A 22874-nucleotide genomic window follows, 5' to 3' on the forward strand; every position below is an offset into this window, starting at 1 on the left:
AAAGAACATATTTCAAAATAAAAGACACGAGGATATAATGGCAATGCTGTAAAAGTTCAATCCTGGAACCCAGAAGTCTGACGAGGATACGTTTATTTCTGCATTCACATGCAGATATGCGTTTATGGAGAATATGCAAGCTTTTTGCATAACTTTATTTCGCTGACTTCCAGTTTGTACTGTGTCGGCAAATCCAGTGTCCAGCTTGTCGGTGTGTGACAACGTGATGTGTGTTGCATACCTGCAAGCAGTGGCGGCCGGTCCATCACCTCTTCCCATATTAAAAAAAAGAAAAAAAAAAAATATATATATATATTTTAAAAAATATATATATTTTTATTTTTATTTTTAATGAACAAGGTAAATATTATATAATTGGTATCATTGGTATAATCTACAATAAAATCTCGTTTAAAATTGTGTTACGATGTCTAAAGTTACTGATAAATCACATGTTTCCTGCCTGGCCTTGCCGGTGTACCTTCTCTCGTCTGGGCGCTAAGAGAGGAGCCCTCAACCAGTGCAGCAGCCAATATGGTCTAGCTGCGGCCGCGGCCAGTACACGACACTACACGACACGCCCCCTACACGACACGCCCACCTGACACGACACTACGGTGGCTGAGAGGCATTACCGTACATGGCAGATTAAAAGCGAATTGACGACACTTATTATTATTGAGATCGTACATGGCAGATTAAAAACGAATTGCAAATGTTATTGTAGCATTTTAAGCAACTATTAGGCAAATAAATTAATAACCTAGTCTATCCGTTTGAGACACAACAGTATAACTTTCAACCCAAATCATTTTGTCAACAAACGGTGGTTTAGTAAACTTTTTTTTAATATATAAAATAGGTATTAATGAGATAATCTATTGATTATGTTTGTCTAACTGCTACACATGTATTTTATACATAAATGTAGATATTTGTGAACATCTAAATATAGTTGTTAAAGGTTTTAAGATATACATAATCACATCATGGGGTCATTAAGGAACAAATTAGGAGGGCCAGTCAGGCCACTAATGAGCTCAATCATTCACATGTATTATTACTTTATAAATTAAAAGTACTAGGGGTCTATTACAAAACCTTTGAAGGAATCGCATCAATTAAAATAAATGTATGGCAAGTATGATCAAATTAACATAATGTCAAGATATAGCCAATAGACAATCAACATGCTTTGAATATAAAGGAAGAAGAACAATAAACAGATGAACATTTAGGTTTTATGTGTAAATTGTGAACAAACCATCTTAATACATCTGGCAGTCTAAGACAGCAAACTAAGCTTCTTTAACTGCTGCTAGAACACAGTTTTACCATGGGGTATTTCTAACAAGACCAAAAAGATATACAAGGCTTCCAAAACAGAAGAAACCAACTCAATACAGTATTTTAATTTCCTTCAAAACGACAAAAGCACTAATAAAAACCAAATAACAACATAAAGGAAAAGTAATTGAAGTGGTTGCCTGTTGTAAATACCTTGGTATCTGGCTTGATGATTGTCTCTTCTCTTGCGTTCGGTCATACCCCCCTTCCCATACTATTATCGGTCAAAATTGGCCGGTGTGTTTTGCACAGTGATATTTCTGGAACCCCTTATCCCATTTTGATGGTTGACATCTCATTTGAACAGTCACAGCCAGAATGACAGCAGGGGTGAATTTCATTTTATAATTTTGCAATAAGTCAAAGATATGTTTACTGTATATTATAAAAATGCTTGTCATGTAGGCATACTGGAGATGGGAAGGCTTTAGTCAGTGTTGTAGCTGAGATTCTTACCGTTCCAATGATGTATTAATAATAACTTGGATTTATATAGCGCCTTTCATGAGACCGAAGGTCGCTTTAAAAAGAACAGGAGTAGAAACAAACATAACAAAAAGCAGTCAGACGAACAGTTAGAACAAATAGATTTGGGGCCAAAGACCTTGGCAGACTTGAGGGCCCTTTTGAAGGCGTCAAGCGTGGGGATGTTGCAGATCTCCGCAGGGAGAGCGTTCCAGAGAGTGGGGGCTGCCATACTGAAGGCTCTGTCCCCGAAGGATCGCAGGTTGGTGCGGGGGGCCAGAGTCTGAAGACCGCAGGTTCCGGGGTAGGGCATGTGGGAATTGTATTGATTTGATACAAGCAAGCCAGTGTTTCATTGTGTACTTTCAACTACAGTATATGGTCCGGCAAGTTCAGCATTCACTGCATTCACTGTGATGAATATACAATAAGACACTGATACCGTTTTCCTCAATGAACATTTATTGAACAGAACATCATGTGGAAAATCAGAGGGGCACTATTCAAGCTGGTCTGCTTAAAAAAAAAAAAAATAACCTTTTAAATTGATCCCAACAGTAAAATCAACATGATTTTAAATAAAAATGTAAGCAGCCAGGATTGACCTGCAGGAGGTTAAAGCCTATTTAAAAACTCCTCGGAATCCAAAGCTCTTCGGAATCTTTCACTGGAGTCCTTCAGCCTTTGGTGCGCTTCCTCACTCATGTTCTTGGTGAGGTAATGAGAACAAAGTTCCATCTCACTGATAAGACAAGATGGTATAAAGAAGTCATATATGTAATATTATAAATTCACATGCATCAGGGGTTGTACACTTTAAATGGAAATTGTATAGCATTCTCCTCATGTTTCCAGCTTACCTCCAGTCATACTCGGGTCCACATTTATACGTTTCCTTGGCTCTTTCAAGGGAAACCGAGAGTACAGCTGCAAGGGCGTGGACTGTCGCCTGTGTCATGAAGGGATTAAAGCCACACGTTTAACAGTTAGAGTAAAATGTAGACATCCAATAAAGGTTGTGCCATTCTGCAGGTGACAATTATGCCAGACTAATTGGCATCAACATTCTACTGGACATTGACCATGAGTTTAAGTGCAACATATGTAATTTTATATAATGTGTAGTCGACAAATAAAAAGTCAGTGAAATCTAACCTCTGGCAGAAGCACATCCATGACGAATGCCACCTCATCTGTGAACCTTCTCTCCGTCTGTGTCCGGACGGAAGGTGTCCAAGTCCAATTTGTTGAGCTCTGGGCGTGCTCCATCACGGAGTGTTGTGTTGTTTGTCTATAGGTGAATAAAATAGAATACAATTTCAGTGACTTTAATATTGGAAATAGTTAACTCCTTAAACAAGCAGCAATGGACTGGCCTGTATAATCCTATGGGAGAAAGCTGGTCATACTTCCTCACTTTCAGAAGGTAACCCTTTAACTGCCAGCGCCACCATTTGGTAGAGCACATTTTGTGTCTTGATATCTTGTTGAAAAAAAAAAAAGTTTAACTCCATCTGATTCAGCCAGCTCTACCCTTTTGGTTGACATGTTATGCACAAAACAACCTCTAGATGTCACTGTGGTTCGAACAGAAAGCCCTTCAGCTAGTTTAAATCTTTATATATACAGTCTATGGTTTAAATGTCAGGCCTACAGCATGGCCACAAACCCCATCTAAAAACAGAGGCCTGATTGCATCCACCTGGGTTACTTGGCTCTACCCAATAACTATATATTATTTAACTTTAAACCACACTTAAAATAATAATATAATTATACATATGTGCATGTCAGTATAGCAGCTAATACATGTTTTTTTTTTTTAAAACATTCAAATGTGAAAGACACCTTCAATGAATATTTAAAACTTACACAAAATCAGATTCCTGTAAAAATGCGAGTACATGCATTGTTCCATCTGTCAAGCTAAAATATATACATATATCTTAGCTCTTAGCTTGACATGCTAACTGAACGAGCATGTTCAGTTAGCATATATGCTAACTGAACGTCGAGCATGTCAAGCTAAGAGCTAAGATATATATATATATATATATATATATATATATGTATATATATATATGTATTCCATTCCTTTACATTTAATATTTAAAATACAAATTAGCAAAATAAACACAATTACACTGCGCTAAACAGCCACATCGACAAACAAACAAGAACCTAAATAGTATGTAATTATATCTAAAACCACAATACGTTAATTACCTGTACTCGGTGCGCCATATTGTTTGTCTGTTCTCTGTAAACCTCATGTCTCCTTAAATATCCTTGCGTCAGCGTCAGTGTCGTCAATTCGCTTTTAATCTGCCATGTACGGTAATGTCTCTCAGCCACCGTAGTGTCGTGTCAGGTGGGCGTGTCGTGTAGGGGGCGTGTCGTGTAGTGTCGTGTACTGGCCGCGGCCGCAGCTAGACCCTTCTCGCAGCAGCAGCCACTAGCAGCTGACTGTTGCTATCTGTAATGTGTAAACTATGCCGCGAAAACATAATTTCAGCCAATCAGCGTCGTCAAATATGATGGTCACAGGGCTCCTACGTGAGCGCCCGGTGCAGTCTGTGAGTTGTTTGGACTCGTATCCAAGGAGACAAAACAGGAAGCTGTCATACACTCTGGAAGCTACCATTAGCAGCTAATGAAAACTCCGTTTTTGACATAAAAATGGAATTATGGATCATCAATCATTTTTCAAAGTGACAGACACATTGGATTAACCTATGGATTAACCTTCAGCTGCGTTTTTCTCGTCTTTGATCAGAATTGTTATTCTGCAAAAGGTAAGCATATCTCCATGTTTTGCTACCTAAAGCTACGTCGTGTGATGTCTGTATTCGCTTCCCCTGTCGCGAGTTCTGATCGCTCAGTGATGATACTTATATTTCTAGAATATGTGGAATCTCAGCTTGTAAGCTTGTTTGTGCATATCCGATAAGTATATCGATTGATTTATACCTAGAGTGCGTTAGCATTTTTTCGCTCAGGGCTCATTTAGACGCTTCTTGTGAGACTTGTGTTTTGTTTCGGTAAACATGGTTCATATCATCAGTTAGAGGCGTTTCCTCTGAGTAGGACACATGAATAGTTTATTACATTTTAAGAAGCCCTGAGACACAGTTTCGTGAGAAAAAAAAACGGGGGAAAAAAGCCCCTTAACAGGTTAAATGGGAATTAAATCAGTGTTCCCAAAGCCCCGGTGTTCTGCAGTTTGTGTGGGCCTACTGTACTGTTGCACAGTTTATGCTGTAGAAACTATGTCCAGGACAAGGTGTTTGGAAGTTTTGGAAGATTCATAGCTAACCACACTGAAGTTATGGAGGTATTGATCAGTCTTCTCATATTTTTAAGCCTCAAATTGTCCTTCTCCTCCCCCCCCCCCCCCCCCCCCTCCCCCCCTCTAACATCACCAGAAGTCATGATTTAAGGGGTCTTTTCTCAAAAAACATTACCGGGGGAGCATCCCCCCAGACTCCTCTAGTATTGTTTGATCACCATTTCCACAGCCCCACCTAAAATATTTTCCACCAGCCGCCACTGCCTGCAAGATTTACCTGTGACAAATGTCAGCGATGTGAACAGAACTGTCGCCCTACTTCCACCTGCACCCAGCAGCAAGCGGGAGAACGATATCTCATACAGTCGACCCCTAAAACAGTTCACACAGTAATGGAACAGTTGTTAAGCATTATTTTGTCCAACTAGTCTACATAATGAATTTGATGTTTGTCTAAACTGCTAAGAAGCTGACAGCTGAGTTACAACAGAAAGACATGCAGGCCATAATCACTAGACGCTCAAAAGAGGAATGTGTGTGTAAGGCTGACATGAACTGAATTGAAACCCCATTTATATATACAGTCTATGATTGAAACACTGTCCATTAGTTGATTAATAAACAAGACATTCAAGTCAAAGTTTTAGGCATTTTCATTTGTAGCATGCTGTAAATATGGACTATGAATGAACACATGCAATGTGGAACACTGAAAAAAAGGACTTTTTGGCTTTGTAAAGTATTATTATTTTTAGTAACGACCCCATCTCTGCCCCCGCAGACATGCACTGACAGTCTACTCAGAAGGTTGACATTTGAGTGGAACTTGAAGACTGCTTGGTCGACCATTTCATTTGAATATTCATCGATGTGGAGTCATGTGAGTATGTTTATGTGCTTGGTTAACTTGTTACATTCCTATTAGCTTGTCAGCTGAAGTCAGTATTTGGTTATTCAAAATGTAAGGCTAAGTTAGCTAACATTAGCCGACAGATTAGCTGGCTAACTAGCTCATTATCGTGCTAGCAAACTTAGCCCGGTTTCATGCAAGTTGCACAAATCAGATATAATATATATTTTTTAATGGCTTATTTGAAGCTTCAAAGTTGTCGGCTACGACAACATTCGCCGTTTATAATGGAAACTATGGCACTGGCGCACTTTTTAAAATTTGAATAGTTTTTTATTTCGGGAGAGGGGGGTGTTCATGGCTCTAGCTCGACAAAATAAATACTCAACAGTATGTGCGACGCTACGTGATGCGGTCAGTTTCACTGCAGCCTAGAGAAGGACAAAGTGGTCATGGAATATTATATTTGCAATGAAATATGAACAGCGCAATTTAAAAGGTGAGTGTGTCTGTGTGTTTGCCTCGATGGATTCACTGTTGGCGCTTTACCAGTGCAGCACTTAGCACAGTTTGGTTTGTCCCGGCCCGTAACACCATACTGATACCGGTTAGTAAAAACCATGAATTAATGCTTTGACAAGTCTGCGGTTTGTACTTGTTTCACTTTTGTCTAGTTTCTGAACAAATATGAGGAGCTGTGAGCTCTGAGTGCTAACAGCTAACGGCTGATGTTCCGGTGTGAACGCGGCTATTGAAGATTCCTGCAGTACAGGAAGTGACGATCCTGAACACGTTTTTTCCCCGGCCCCCCGAAGGACTCATCACGGAGGTGATGAGTCCGCTCACCATGCACTTTGGGTCGGCCTTGGTCAAGCCCTTTTGACCCCCCCAGCCTGGTTCTCGTAAAAGCCATTTTTCGCTCAAATGATACCATGGAGGAATGTAACGGGAGTTGACAGGGGACTCTCCCCGCCTCACGAGTGCCTATTTTCGGACACTTTTTTTCACATTTTCCCCGGTTCTATTAATTTTTCTTTTGTTGGCTATTTCACCCGGTTCCTTCTAACTGGTACATGCGACCCACCATGGGCCTCCGCCGGCCCGGCCTAGTGCTGCTGCTCTGGCGGTTGGTTCTTCCGAACTGCGGGTTCGACTCTGATGACCGGGAGGGTGTGCTGCGTTGGGGTGGGGGACTTCCCCCACTCTGCGTGTCTCTTCCTTCCCGGCCGGCCGACGACGCACCGTCTGACGGGTCCCACCACGGGTCCCGCAGCGGGGTAGAGGTTCAGGGCTGGAACCTCCCCACCTCCGCCGCGGTGCACCCGGCCAACACGGTTGTTTGTCGAACCCGCCACTGTTGTCTAGCGGGTGTAACTATACAAGATATCGTTATTTATTTATATAAATATATATATATATATATAATAAGTGTCATTGCGATTTTATTTTGTATTAGCGTGCATTTCCTGTTCGGAAAGTGGCGCTGTACTGAGAGTAAACAATACAATTGAAACAGTTGAGGGGAACGCGTTTGAAGCCCACTGCACCTTTTGCACACAAACAAATTGCGTTTGTTTTGCTAATGTACCGTTAGCTCCTGGGTTTTAGGCGGCGGAAGTGACGTAATCTGCCACCCAGGACAAGAGATAAAAATAACGCCATACTCAGAGAAAGTATTCCTACGGTTTAAAACACATTATTGTACATTAAAGTTACATTCTGATGATTAGTGACATTTCATTTTAAAAATATGAAAAAAGTATTTGAAAAACAAAACACTTTCCACTAGGGAGGAAAAGGTCGGCGCCCTTTATTGACCAGCCGCCACTGATAACAATACTATTTCTGTGTCTCATATATATTCATCCTTTTTTACTTTATATTAATTGCAATGTCTTCTATAGTAACAGTGACTTTAATGATATAGGGCTGACTAGATGTGCTTGCATTATGTTAGCTAATCATGCTTATCTGTTCCCTTCCCTTTTCAGTTTTGTTCTTAGGCAACATTTCATTTGATGGTTGGTGTTTCCTCCAGCAGCCTGTTGAAATTACAGTGCTGTACAACAGCATCAAGTTACAACAGCAAGACAAGACACCTGACCATGGAGGTAACTTTACAAATAATTGTATATTGTGTAGGGCTAGGTATATTTAAAAAGTCGTCAAAACCAACGTTCTTAATCTGTTACCGACCAAATTTCAGTCACATCGATAAGTTATGTGGTCACACTTAGTCTTCAGCCAACACCATACAAACCAAAGCTAAATGTAAATACTGTCGAAAAATAGCAGATTAGCACAGCCTTAAAGTAGCGTTTAGTGTGCATTGGGTGGCGGAGGAAGGGAGATGGTGTGGCAGAGCTCAGAGAGGTATAAATGCTGCTGTCTGAGTGGAGTCTGGTAAGCTGTAAACCATGATGACAGTGAATGTCTAGAGTTACAAATTGTCAGAAAATAATCTATGAATAAAATAGATGGACAAGTGCTACTGACAGTTAATCGTCTTAAATGTATAATGTTTTGCATGATATTTAATCACGTATCTTTTGTACTTTGGTACAACACAAATAAAAATGATAGTAAAAAATACTCTGTAGCCACAGAGCACTTCACCTGGCTGTATCTGACCATTTCGTGGTTATAATTCAGTGTTTCCCACAGAATTTGATTCTATTTGTGGGGGCACCGCACCGCACAAATAAATCAATGTATGGGAAAAACTGTAATTAACAAACAAAATTATTAGAAATGCATATGTGCCAGCATGTCAACTCTAAGCAGCAAAGTGGTGTTGACAGTGTATTATTTCAACTTAAGACTGTGTGTAAGGACATATTTCCAGACTAAATTAACACAGATAATGTTCCAGCTTTTTTGTAATGTGTCTTTTGACAAACTACTTTTGTAAATGGCTTTGAGCCTGATGTTCACAGTTGTGATAAAGGGTCCAGTTTAGTAATGCATCCTGTCTATTAAAATGTAGTGATACATTTACTAAAATTTGAAAAACACAAGGAGGTTAAGAAGCTATGGATAAAGCAGTTATGAAGAACCGGAGGTCTGTCATTGTATTGAAGGGTTGTATTTTGGATAAAAGTATTATTACGTTATTTTTACTTTGCGTATTGATTAGCCTTGAATGCAGTGACAAGTTGTATGTATACATGTGTGATAGAATTCTTTTTTTAAATAACATTTTACATGATAAAAATGGCTCTGAATGTATATTGATGTGTTCATATTTAAGCAATAAATTGCAAGACAGTAAGTTCTGTAATTTACATAATTAATTTATAAATTATAATGTACTTTCTATATATTTCACAGGTTACCAAGGGAAATTGAGTCATTCAGCAATTTTGTCTTCGACAGCTAATGCAGAGTAAGTTGATCAACTCAGTACTGTTAGAAGTTTAAGTTGACATATAAATGTTTTTGTAACATGGTTTAGTTTCAAGAGGTTTAAAGATTGAATTAATTTGTGTTTTTTTCAGATTCCACTAGATGGGTGTGCAAAACATGTAGCTTTGAATCTAACAAAAGGACAGGATTGTTAAAGCACTACAGGCTAAAACATGTAAATGGTGGACGCTGCAACTCAGTCCCTTGTCTTTATACAGATTGCCCTTGTTCGTTTAAAACATTTAATGCCCTTCGTGCCCATTTGTCCCGAGAGCACACAGAGTCAGTAACACCAGGTCTTTCATTTAATTGTCTACTATGCAATTCTAGTTTTCATTCAGAGAGGATATATCTTGAACATCTTGGTAGCCATTTGAGGAGGTTTGAAGTAGTTGCGTGTGTATTCAAAGATTGCAGCTTCAGTACAAACATATATTCAACCTTTGTTACTCATAGACACAGGAAACATTCTCAACATGGCCCTGAACACTTTAAAACTGAGGTCTTGAAAAGATACCCTGATCCCACTGTTGCTCAGGATGAGTCTCTGTTTACGGAGGATGAGGATGATGGCCCTGAGCATTTTGTTGAGGAAGCAGAGGATTTACCTCAGGTTATAAAGGAGAAGTTTGGCCACCTCTTACTAAAACTAGAGAGCACTTTCAATGTTCCAAACAAGTGTATTGACACAATTGTAGATGAGCTACAGTTCATATCCTGCTCTGCATCTGGTCCAGTTTTAAGAGATGTGATTGAGTCCACTTTAAAGAGCCATAACTGTGATTTGGATGAAGCTGTAATCTCAGATTTGGTGAAAAATCTCTGTGAGTCACACCCTATGAGTTCAGTTTTGGGAACAGATGGACCTTTTACTACTTCGTACAAGAGAAGAGAATTTATGAAGAAACATTTTTCCGTTGTTGAACCAAAAGAGTACATACTGGATAAGAGAGAGGGTAAAACATTCCAGTATGTACCTATATTGCAGTCCTTGTTGCAGTTATTAAACAATAAGAATATCCAAGAAAAGGCACTAGGTAGTGAAAGAAACTCTGAACGTATACTTCACAATATCTGTCCTTTCATGATGGATCTCACTATCAGAAAAATGATTTTTTCTCTGCAGAGGAGGACAGAATTAGTATCATTCTGTACATTGATGACTTTGAGGTATGTAATCCTCTTGGGACTTCCCGAAAAAAGCACAAAGTCACGGCTGTGTATTGGGTGCTGGGAGACATTCCAGCACAGTCACGATCAACATTGGACTCTATTTATTTAGCTATTCTGTGTAAGGCACAGGACACTAAGCAGTTTGGATTCCAGAGAGTTTTAGAGCCACTTTTAACCGATCTGAAAAGCTTGGAGAAAGATGGTCTTTTTGTTACAGCTTTGGGAAAAGTCATCAGAGGGACTGTGGTGAGTGTGGTGGCAGATCATTTGGGTGCCCATTCTGTAGCAGGATTTGTCGAAAGCTTTATGTCTTCTCATGTCTGTCGGTTTTGTCTCGGGGAGCGGTCCGACTTTCAGTCTAAAGAAGTAAGATCTGGCTTTTTCCAACAAAGAACTAAAGAGCAACATGAGCTGCATGTTCAGACAGCTTTGTCTAGTCTGAATCACACTCATTGCAATGGTGTGAAAAAAAAGTGTGCACTATCTGAAACACTTGACCATTTCCATGTAACATCTGGTTACCCTCCAGATGTTTTACATGATTTTCTTGAGGGCATTGTTCCAGTGGAGTTGGCATTGTCATTTGAAATCTTGATCAAGAAGAAATATTTTTCTCTCATGGAACTCAATGACTCCATTCGACAGTTCCCATTTAAGTGGAGCGATAAAACAAATCGCTCTCATCTTGTCCCTGGTAACTTTGCCAAACGAAGATCAGTGGGAGGCAATGCCCATGAAAACTGGTGTTTGCTGCGTTTGCTTCCTCTGATAATAGGTTTAAAAGTACCGGAACATGAGCCAGTGTGGCAGATGCTGATGATCTTGAAAGACATAGTGGACCTTGTGATGTCCCTAGTCCATACAGAGGAAAGCATTTGTTATCTTGACAGTTTGATTTCTGAGCACCGATGGAGATTCCTTGAAGCGTTTCCCCAACTAAAGCTCCGTCCTAAGCACCACTTCCTTGAGCACTATCCTCAGCTCATTCGAGAATTTGGCCCTGTTGTTGCCCTGTGGACAATGAGATTTGAGGCTAAACACAGCTTCTTTAAGAGAATTGTCAGACAAACGGGCTGTTTTAGGAATATCTTGCTGTCCCTTGCAAATAAGCACCAGCTCATGATTGCACACCATCTCCATGATTCAAATGCAGTCAGACCATCACTGTCAGTCACAAAAACAACAGAGGTCTCTTTAGATGTACTTAAGGATGACATAAAAGACATGGTGAAGTGTAGATATCCAACTGTCACAACAGTACATGTTGCAAGTAATGTGTGCTTTTTAGGCACCAACTATGCTACTGGGATGATGGTGTGTTATGGTTCTACCGCAGGATTGCCTGACTTTGCCGAGGTGTTACAGATGATGTTGATTCGTGACAAACTGGCCTTTGTTGTCAGACTACAAAACACATGGTACAATGAGCACCTTAGGAGCTACGAGTTAGAGAACACCAGCAATGTGCAATTACTTGAGCAAAAAGAGATGGCTGATTTTTGCCCTTTGGCTGCATACACTCTAGCAGGAAGACGACTGACTACTTTGAAGCACTACATTTGCCTCTCCTATTAGTTGTGAAATGTGAGTACAAGTTGTTGCAATCCTTTATCAGTGGGATTGATTTCAAGTTGATTCATTCTTTATTTCTCTGTTTCTGATGCAGCTTCTTCTGTTGAAATGGATACAACACCTGCAAAGGTCCGTATCATTTTTGAACATAATGATATTCGCAAACTGGTTCTGCCCTCGGGAATCCCAAGAACACTTGAGGAACTTATTTGTGAACTTCAAGAGGCATTTCATATTCCAGGGGAGTTTACTGTGATGTATCAAGACATGGATTTTGATGGCCAGTTTTGCACTTTGAGCTGCATTGAAGATGTAGAAGACAAGGGAACACTAAAGGTTTTACAAACTGAACCAATTGTCCTTAATCTCAGTCCTGTGGAAGTATTGGATATTGACTCCTCAATAGCAGAACAATCTTCTGACAACTCCTCTCGCCACTCATCTGGACCTCAGGACACCATCCTGCTCTCTTCCTCTGGAACATCTTACTGGTCCGAACTGTGGCCAGCTAAGTTTCAAGTGCCTACTTTTTGTTACGATGTAGACGTTTTGCTGGAGGCAGGCAACCAGGCTTACCAAAAGGATGGCACCCTGTTGAGCAATCCAAGACTGAGAAGTAGCGTACTTGAGAAATTAGCTGAGGAAATATTTCGCTATACAGCATACCCAACCGGTGTACAAGTTTTAGCTGTGATAGAAGCCTTGTTAGAAAAGTACCCATGCCTCAAAGAGCCAGGGTCTTTTAATGGCATGTATGGTTGGCAGCAGAGGATCAGATATAAAATGGGCAATTACCGGGCAAAATTAAGATGCCGTAAATTTGTCTGCCCAGAGTTGGAGGTGAACTCGCGTAAAAGTCAGGCGTCAAATGGCCCCAAAGGCATCAAAAGGCCTAAGAAAGCTGAAGTGAACTACCTGCCACCACTGCCATTTGGGGAGACAGGTGACACTTTAGAGAGGGAGAGAATAGACTTACTGAATGTAATAAAGAAGAAAAACAATGACAAGATCATTGGTGAAAAAATGGAGAAGTCTTTCTCCTACCGAAGACTAGAAGTTGTCCAGCATTGCCCTGCAGTCCACGACTTCATGGAGAGATGGCCCGCAATGTTCTCCGAACTTCAGGTAATCCAGCTCTTCGTGTGTTTCTCTACCTGATGCTGAGATTGCTGTGATTGACTGCATTACTTTTAGCTAGGTGTACCTAATTAATTGGGTAATCATTATTGTTGCAACACAGCACATGACATGTGTTTTTATCACCTTGTTGTTTCAGATCAAAGAGGAGTTCCGAAGGATTACAACAATTCATCTCGAGCGAACCTTTTTGACCAAACTGGACTTTTACACCCCAAAACTGCAGGAGATACTTTGGACAAAAGGCGGAGTTGCAGGCACAAAAATAAGACCCCTGCTGGATTCACTCAGTCAGGTAAAGTGTCAAATTCATACAATTACAATCAATCAACGTATGTTGGGCTCTTATTCACTGAGAAAAGATAATAATAATAATAATGTAATGATCTGGCCGGCCTAAAATCAATAGTTAGTTAAATACTAGGGCTGAACGATTAAAAAAAAAGATGTAATTGCAATTATTTTAACTGATATTGCAATTGCGATATCAGGAAACAAATGATCATCATTATTCTCATTTTCATTGAAACATTTTTAAATGATCATGGTGTGATTTTTGCGAGGATTTGTAGCAAACAAAAATGTTTTCTTCAGACTGTAGAATATGATGTGTAGGCATCTCTGCAGCACGACAATATTACATTTAAAATGCTACTTTGACACACATTTTTCCTTTTACAAATATCGCACCTGCTGCGATTTGAAAATTGTTGTAGGCAATATTGCAGTTTCGATAACATTTTAATTGATTGTTCAGCACTTTAACCTAATGAATCACCTTTTGCATATTCAGTCACTTCAAAGAAAACATGTACAGTATAGTGTATCTCAACACCGATTCACATGTTTTGACAGGATGTGAGCAAAGAAATCGTCAGAGAGGACTATGCTGAGCACGTCATGAAAATAGTTGTCCTCCGTGGAAGTGCAGCACACGAAGGCCCTGCCGATGTGTCCATCATCATCGAGGGAAGTGAGGTTCTTGATGACTGCAGATGTGTGTCAAAGGCTTGCCTTCTGCTCATGGGCTTCATATATGCAATGAACTTAAGTTATCCACCGAAGATGAAATACACTTTTGAGGTATTTCAGAAGCTCTTTCTTGAGCTAAATGTCCTGAAGATGTCTCCAAAAGTCCATGCATTGTGCAACAAACTTGTAGCCTAAGTGTATGCAAAGGTGTTTCTTCAACTTGCAGTTCAGAGGAAATACTTAGTAGTTATGGTGTCGAGCAACAGTGACCTTTTTCATATGTTTTGCCTGAGCCCACTTTGTACAACTACATGTTTTGTATATTGTTAAGATAATGTTTCAAAACCTTGTTTAGGGGGTTCTTGACACCGCACTTTTTAGTTTCCCCTGGAAACAGTTTCATTTGTTGTGCTTTGAGTATTTGCAGGGATGAGTGATTGCACTTAGTTTTCTTGCAAAGTCATTGTACTGTAGATGTGCTGAATATGATTAGGGCCACATGTGATTTATTTTTTTTAAGTCAGAATTCTGACTTGAAAACTAAAATAATTAATGTTTTGAGTATGGCCCTAATCCTATTCCATAAAAATTGGACATGGTCATTGGACATTTTATCTGAGATGTACTGAAATAGATCACTATAAATTCTGTCCTCAGGATCAGCCAGAGAATGTTGTTTTAAGAATGTTTCATCTTCACTGAGACTATCGGTAAAAAGTGTTCTAACCATTCTGTTTAGCTGCACCGATGTAGGTGCTGTGTGCACCAGATTGCATATGTTTGAACCATTGTAAACTGTTGCTTAGTCCTGGCTGGTACCAGTGTTTCAAAACATAAAGTTGCTGTTTCAAAGAGTACATTGTTTCATGTTTTGTATGCCCATATTTAACAGGGTAGTGCTGTTAAAGGTAGAATACATATTATGTAAATATTACTTATATATTTAAGTAAAAGATACTATGCAATAGTGAGTACACTTAAATAGAAGCAGAAATATTATGTAAATATTACTTATATATTTAAGTAAAAAATACTATGCAATAGTGAGTACACTTAAATAACAAAAACAGAAAGCACAGTAAAGTTTACTTGTGTACCTGTTGTTAGAAACACTTCTGAACTGTAAGTAGAATTTACTTGAAATATAGGTTGTTACATTTATTTACAATTTCTGCGTGGAATATTGTTACAGAGGTTTTTCTAAGTAAATGTCACTCCACTTTTTTTTCAGTGAGGTTTATTCTCAATACTCATAACAGTATCAGACACAATGACTTTACTGAGAGTGAAGATGGCATGAACATAGTTACTGTATGGTACTGAAGACAAAATACAGTATATTGCATTTACCTCTTCCTCTAACTCTCTTGCTTCTGCCCTCCTCGACTACGGTCTGGGAGCCGACAGGAAAGTTCAACACACAGATGGCCAGTCCGCCCCTTTGTAGCATATTATTTCAATGAGAGATGAGCAGATCGCCACTGGGCTTTCAACTAAAGACACAGCCACGCAAAAACTGTGGTATTTGTACAGCTCCTTATGGGTACTGCAATTTGTGCTTTCCTCCGTGGTGAAACGATCAGCCCTGCACCACGGAGGAAAGCGGCAGAAAGTCACCTGGAGTTAAACAGAGCGGGGCTGCGCTGCGTGCATGGCTTCCTTCTGCAGGTAACGGGGAGACGCGCCCTGGCGGCGGTCTCGTTCAGGATCCGAAAATACAATTTAAATATTTTGCACACTTATTCCACTTATTCCTAGTGTGCCACTGGTTACGGTGCCGCGTGCCAATGCTGGCACGCGTGCCAGGGGTTGCCGACCCCTGCACTAGACGCTCAAAAGAGGAATGTGTGTGTAAGGCTTACATGAACTGAATTGAAACACTGTCCATTAGTTGATTAATAAACAAGACATTCAAGTCAAAGTTTTAGGCATTTTCATTTTTAGCACGCTGTAAATATGGACTATGAATGAACGTGCGTTCAGGATGAAGTGTTGTTACTGTCTTAGTTACCGTCCGGTTAAACATGTTCCTGGGGATGTGGCTCATTTTAGACAGGTTAGACACAGCCAATAGTAAAACATACACTTTAATATAACTAGCACAAGGTAGCTACTCCCCAGAAATGGACTGACTGGTCTGTGTGTGCTGCACAGAGGTCACAGTTGTGTTTTGTTCCTGTTCTGTTGTTAAAGAGTTCTTTTTCTTCATTCATAGTATAAAAGTAAATCAATTCATATCAGTATGTATAAGAAGTTGTAAGTAGAAAACATTTAGGAAAAAAGATGACTTCTTATTTACTCCTTAAAATAGCACAATGTTATTAAACCAAAATGTTACCCTAAAAGAAATAATACAAAGCAAACTGAATACGTATTTATTTTGTTTCTCTTCTTACACGTGGGGCTGAAAGACTCGACCCCCGTTGAGCTGGAGCATCATGGCTGCAGGTGTGACGTGTGTTACTCTCCTGCTCCAGTCACATGACTCCCAGTGGGTCCCCAGTACTCAGCTGTACAGAGCAGCAGTGGTACAAACCAAGAACTATGGCAAGTCTGAGAATAATGTCATGAAATACTAAAACTACACACTCATCATGTCTCATACACACATCATCTCATCATTTCTATATCTTGCTTAAACCCAGTGTGTAAAACCAGGCCCGGTAGAGAACATGGCTGGGATGTCCGCAATCCAAAGCAGAGAACAATGTCAGAGAAAGTAAGGTGAGAGATTAGTAGTTATGTGAAAGTAAGCTATACACACAGAATAGTTTATGTGTTGATGTCTCTGAGAGCTGCTGGATCTGTCTGCCCTCAAAGTGCCAGGGATCTACAAGGACTTCACCGCTGCTTCTGCACCATAGGTATCCCTGTGAGGTGCCACTAGTGGACTCTGCTCTCTGTAAAGTTCAAGCTGGCAGTCCCTTGTCCTATGAACATCACCATGACAGCTAGAAGTCACACCGCTGCCCACCACCATGCTCCACCATGGCCAGATCTACCACTGGCTGGCTACAGACTACAACCATCTGCATGCGTTTTTTGTTGTTGTGAACATCAACAGCTGCCCTTAAGGGGATAGTTCTGGTCTTTTGAAGTGGGGTAGTATGTGGTATATATCCATAATCAGTGTACTACCTACAGTAGTCGTGTGGAGAAACAGGAGCCCCGGCACAGCAGAGCCGTACTGCTGAGGACGTGGGCAGAAGCAACATTTATTTTATCCACCCAAAAAAGCTATATCAGTTTAAGTGTACGTTATTTAATGCTAAAAATAGCGATTTTTTTCAGATGGGCCTTAATTTTTGGGTGGATAACATAGGTTTTGCTGCTGTGTTTTTAGAAAAATGTGATTATTTGTGGCCTATTACAGCTTTGTGCAATTACCAAGACACAAACTGGTACTTTTGGCACAATTATTAAAACCACAAACTCATTGCCTTTCATCTATTGAACAAATATGCTAAATCATAAGCACATCGTCTGCTTTACACTAAGTTTGATATTCCAAAATACACTTTTTGAAAATAACTACTCACTCTTATTTAGCCTACATTAGATACGTTATTCAAAACCAACAGCCTGTGTGTTGTTTGCTAAACACTGCCACTGAAATACCACACTCAATTATCAAACCCCTGCCCCCAGAAACATGTTAAAAGCCACGTAACCAATTAGATCACTTAGAAACCTGAGCTTGAACACTTTGTTGTGCACAACAATGGAGGCCAATTTTGGAGAGAGAGTTAGAGGAAGAGGTAAATGCAATATACTGTATTTTGTCTTCAGTACCATACAGTAACTATGTTCATGCCATCTTCACTCTCAGTAAAGTCATTGTGTCTGATACTGTTATGAGTATTGAGAATAAACCTATTTGTGTGTTTCCACATTGCATGTGTTCATTCATAGTCCATATTTACAGCATGCTACAAATGAAAATGTCTAAAACTTTGACTTGAATTTCTTGTTTATTAATCAACTAATGGACAGTGTTTCAATTCAGTTCATGTCAGCCTTACACACACATTCCTCTTTTGAGCGTCTAGTGATTATGGCCTGCATGTCTTTCTGTTGTAACTCAGCTGTCAGCTTCTTAGCAGTTTAGACAAACATCAAATTCATAATATAGACTAGTTGGACAAAATAATGCTTAACAACTGTTCCATTTACTGTGTGAACTGTTTTAGGGGTCGACTGTATGAGATATCGTTCTCCCGCTTGCTGCTGGGTGCAGGTGAAAGTAGGGCGACAGTTCTGTTCACATCGCTGACATTTGTCACAGGTAATGCTTGCAGGTATGCAACAAACTTCACGTTGTCACACAGCGACAAGCTGGACACTGGATTTACCGACACAGTACAAACCGGAAGTCGTACAAACCAGAAGTCAACGAATTAAAGTTATGCAAAGAGCTTGCATACTTGTATTAATCTCTATAAACGCATATCTGCATGTGAATGCAGAAATAAACGTATCCTCGTCAGACTTCTGGGTTCCAGGATTGAACTTGTACAGCATTGCCATTATATCCTCGTGTCTTTTATTTTGAAATATGTTCTTTAACTTCCGGTCCACCGGACCGCTTTTCTTCATTCTTCAATACAAAACGGACAATTGAATGAAGTTGTTATCAAAAACCAAAATCGGACCGTTTTTTTAATTAGGTCTTCTTCTTCTAATTGAAACAACAACAAAAACAGAAATGGGTTGTTTTTTTGTTTTTCAATTTTGCCCCAAAACGGAAAAACGGAAATTCAGCTCGTTTTTCTGTTCTCACTGTTAAAACAAGTATACTGTTGTGCACCGACAGAAATGCTAGAGAGATGCATGTTATTTACGTTTGCTTTCTCTCATTCCAGGCTTCCTGATTATTTTCACCTGTGTCTCCTGTGCTCATCAATGTCAGCCCCGCCCCTGATTGGTCCCACCTGTGTCTAGTTACCCTGTGCTTATATTCCCCTGTCTCCCAAGTGTTCTTTGTCAGTTCGTATTGTCTCTTGCTATGGTCAGGTCTATGCTCTTTGCACTCTTGTAAAGTTTGATTCCTCACTACGTGAGCGCTTTCATTTTGTTCCTCTATTTTTGTCATCTCGGTTAGAGATTTGATAGTTACCTTTTTTGTTGTTCATTGCTGTATTTTGGAAAATAAAGTATCTTACTAATACTTTACCTCTGTCTCCCGGGTCGTGCAATTGGGTCCTACATCCTAAGTGTCTGAGTTCGTAACAGAACGAACTGACCATTATGGACCCAGCCGACCCAAGAACGCTTCACGCAGCGCTGTCAGCACAGGGCGTGAAGATCTTTCATCACGAGGAACAGCTGGGCCTAGTCAACCAGGAAATGCAAGAACTAAGAGGACGCCAGGCCGGGATTCAGGAAGCATTATCCACACAGATGCAACAACTGGCTGTCCAAATGAATCATTTTTTCACTCACCAACAGACTGCTCCTCCGGTGACGTCATCCACAACTGAGAGGTTGCCTGTCAATGCTCCAGCTGATTTCCCAAGTCAGGCTGTTTCTTCCCCTTTACGGCTGGCTCTTCCGGAGAGATTTTCCGGAGATTCTTCTAATTGCAGAGCCTTTTTGGTACAGTGCGATCTGCATTTTCAACACAACCCAGGAGCCTTTTCATCGGACCATGGTAAAGTGGCGTTTATTGTGTCTCATTTAACGGGAAGAGCTGCAGCCTGGGCTACTGCAGAATGGTCAAGAGAAACTGAACTATGTTACTCATTGACCGATTTCATAGAGACTATGAGTTGTATTTTTGACCACTCATCGCCTGCTACAGAGGCCAGCAGAAAACTTTTTCATATACGCCAGCTCAACCGCCAGGTGGTTGATTACGCCATCGAGTTTCGCACAGCAGCAGCGGACAGCGGATGGAATGTTCCGGCTCTTCGTGACGCCTTCATGACGGGACTTTCGGAACCGATAAAAGACCAGCTGGCTCCACTGGAGACACCCCGGGATCTGGAATCTCTCATCGCCGTGGCCATCCGGATCGATAACCGTCTTCGGGAAAGAGAGAGGGAGCGTCGACGCAACCGAGACGTTATTCCCAGCTCCCAGAATGCATCTTGGTGGGTCGCGCCGCCAGCCGAGGATGTCCAGCCCATGTTACCACACCGTCAGAGGATTACACTTCCGAATGACTCCGGGGAACCCATGCAGCTGGGAAGAACCAGGCTTTCTCTGGAGGAGAGGCAGCGCCGTCTACGGGAGGGTTGTTGTTTCTACTGCGGCCAGTCGGATCATCAACTCGCTTCATGCCCGGGAAAAGATCGTGCTCACCAGTCAAAAGGAGGGCGCTGGTGAGCAAGTTTCCCGCAGACTTTCCTCCTCGACCTGTTACGCAGGTAAACATTTGTATTAACAATCAAACCATTGACCAGGGTGTGTTAATAGACTCAGGGGCTGACGAAAGTCTTATGGACTGGGGCGTAGTAAATCAGCTAGAAATAAAGACTGTTCCGCTATCTCATCCTATTAATGCCAGTGCCTTAGACGGCCGCTTGTTGTTCACAGTCACCCATTGCACTGAGCCCATTCAGATTACTGTGAATAAGGACCATACCGAGAGCATGCAATTCCATATTTTTGAGTCGGCTCAGCACCCGATTATTTTGGGGTTTCCATGGCTAAAGATCCACAATCCTCACATTGACTGGCGTTCAGGGAAAATTAAGGAATGGGGAGAGGATTGTATGGGCAGGTGTAAACTTTCACAACCTGTTAATGCACCAACAGACTCTCGTAAAATCATTATAGATCACCCCGACTATCCTGATCTACAGAAGGTACCTTCCTGTTACCATGATTTAAAGGAAGCCTTTAACAAATCCAAAGCCATGTCGCTACCTCCTCACCGAGATTTTGACTGTCCCATTGATCTCTTACCGGGAGCCCCCATTCCCAAGGGGAAACTTTATTCGATTTCGAGACCTGAGAGAGCAGCAATGGACGAATACATTTCCTCTTCACTCAAATCAGGAATTATCCGTCCTTCATCTTCTCCAGCCGGAGCGGGATTTTTCTTTGTGGGAAAGAAAGACGGGTCTCTGAGACCTTGCATAGACTACAGTCCACTAAATGACATTACGGTGAAGAACCGCTATCCTCTGCCACTCATGACATCTGCCTTTGAACTACTTCAAACTGCCAAAATATTCACCAAGTTAGATTTAAGAAATGCATATCACTTGGTTAGAATAAGAAAAGGGGATGAGTGGAAGACAGGATTCAACACTCAGAGTGGTCACTATGAGTATCTAGTAATGCCCTTTGGACTATGCAATGCACCGGCTGTGTTTCAAGCTCTTGTGAATGAGGTTTTACGGGAATTTTTGAATATTTCAGTGTTTGTGTATCTGGATAATATTCTGATTTTCTCCCCAGACACTAAGTCTCATGTTAACCATGTCCGTCAGGTTTTGCAGAAACTGCTAGAGAATCAGTTATATGTCAAGGCAGAGAAGTGTGAGTTCCACACAAAAGAGGTATCCTTCTTAGGATACATAATCTCACCTAATCATATGCAAATGGATCCGGCTAAAATCAGTGCAGTATCCCAGTGGCCTACACCAGACTCCAGGAAGAAGGTCCAACAGTTTCTAGGGTTTGCTAACTTCTATAGGAAGTTTATTAGGAATTTCAGTTCTGTTGCTGCCCCTCTACATGTTCTGACTTCTCCTAAGGTTCCTTTCAAGTGGACTCCCCAGGCGGACTTCGCTTTCCAACGTCTCAGAGAGAGATTCACATCAGCCCCCATACTCACCATTCCAGATCCCCAGCGCCAGTTTATGGTCGAGGTTGATGCTTCCAATGAGGGAATTGGAGGAGTACTGTCTCAACGTTCTGCAGAAGACAACAAGATGCATCCATGTGCTTACCTGTCGCGGAAACTGACAACGGCAGAGCGGAATTACGACGTGGGGAACAAGGAACTGTTAGCTGTAAAAGCTGCCCTCGAGGAATGGAGACACTGGTTAGAGGGTGCAGAGCAGCCGTTTTTAGTCTGGACAGATCACAAGAATCTGGAATATATAAGAAAGGCTAAGCGTCTCAACTCCCGTCAGGCCAGGTGGACACTATTCTTTAGTAGGTTCAATTTCACCCTCTCTTTTCGTCCCGGGTCTCAGAATCAAAAACCCGATGCTTTGTCTCGTCTTTATGATCCGGAACCACTTGCGGTAGAGCCCAAGACCATCCTTCCACTTAACCGTGTGATCGGAGCCTTTTCCTGGCAAGTGGAGTCGGACGTAAAAAAGGCGAATGTCAAGAATCCAGCACCTAGCGAGTGTCCCAACAATCTGCTGTTTGTTCCTGAGGCTCTTCACTCCAAGGTCATCCACTGGGCTCACTCATCTGTGCTTTCGTGCCATCCGGGGGTAACAAGGACAATGTTCAGGATACAACAACGTTTCTGGTGGCCAGCCATGAAGAAAGATGTGGCAGAGTACGTAGCGGCTTGTCCGGTGTGTGCGTGTAATAAGACCTCATCACAAGTCAAGATGGGCTTGCTCCAGCCCCTGCCGATTCCCCAACGTCCTTGGTCACACATTTCAATGGATTTTGTGACAGGATTTCCTTCATCCAGAGGCAAGACTACGGTCCTAACAGTGGTGGATCGATTTTCAAAGATGGCTCACTTCA

At 41.1% G+C, this 22874-nt stretch overlaps 2 protein-coding genes across 2 annotated transcripts in view; both read left to right on the top strand.

Annotated features, from left to right (window-relative positions):
* The first annotated feature begins 5839 nt into the window (after positions 1–5839).
* On the top strand, positions 5840–10638 carry LOC117487157. The gene is made up of 4 exons (XM_034135812.1): positions 5840–5981; positions 7955–8062; positions 9282–9336; positions 9449–10638. The coding sequence occupies exons 3-4, from the start codon at positions 9330–9332 to the stop codon at positions 10636–10638; spliced, it is 1197 nt and encodes a 398-aa protein (XP_033991703.1). The 5' UTR covers positions 5840–5981; positions 7955–8062; positions 9282–9329.
* A 1573-nt stretch (positions 10639–12211) lies between these two features.
* Positions 12212–22874, top strand: part of LOC117487158 — a 49268-nt gene continuing 38605 nt past the window's right edge. The window contains exons 1-3 of the mRNA XM_034135813.1: positions 12212–13226; positions 13378–13533; positions 14094–14211. Of these exons, the coding sequence (XP_033991704.1) occupies positions 12357–13226; positions 13378–13533; positions 14094–14211 (1144 nt within the window). The 5' untranslated portion in view covers positions 12212–12356. The remainder of the gene's footprint in view (positions 13227–13377; positions 13534–14093; positions 14212–22874) is intronic.

This window comes from Trematomus bernacchii, unplaced genomic scaffold (assembly GCF_902827165.1).
Source record: "Trematomus bernacchii unplaced genomic scaffold, fTreBer1.1, whole genome shotgun sequence".
In the NCBI taxonomy this organism is placed as follows: domain Eukaryota; kingdom Metazoa; phylum Chordata; class Actinopteri; order Perciformes; family Nototheniidae; genus Trematomus; species Trematomus bernacchii.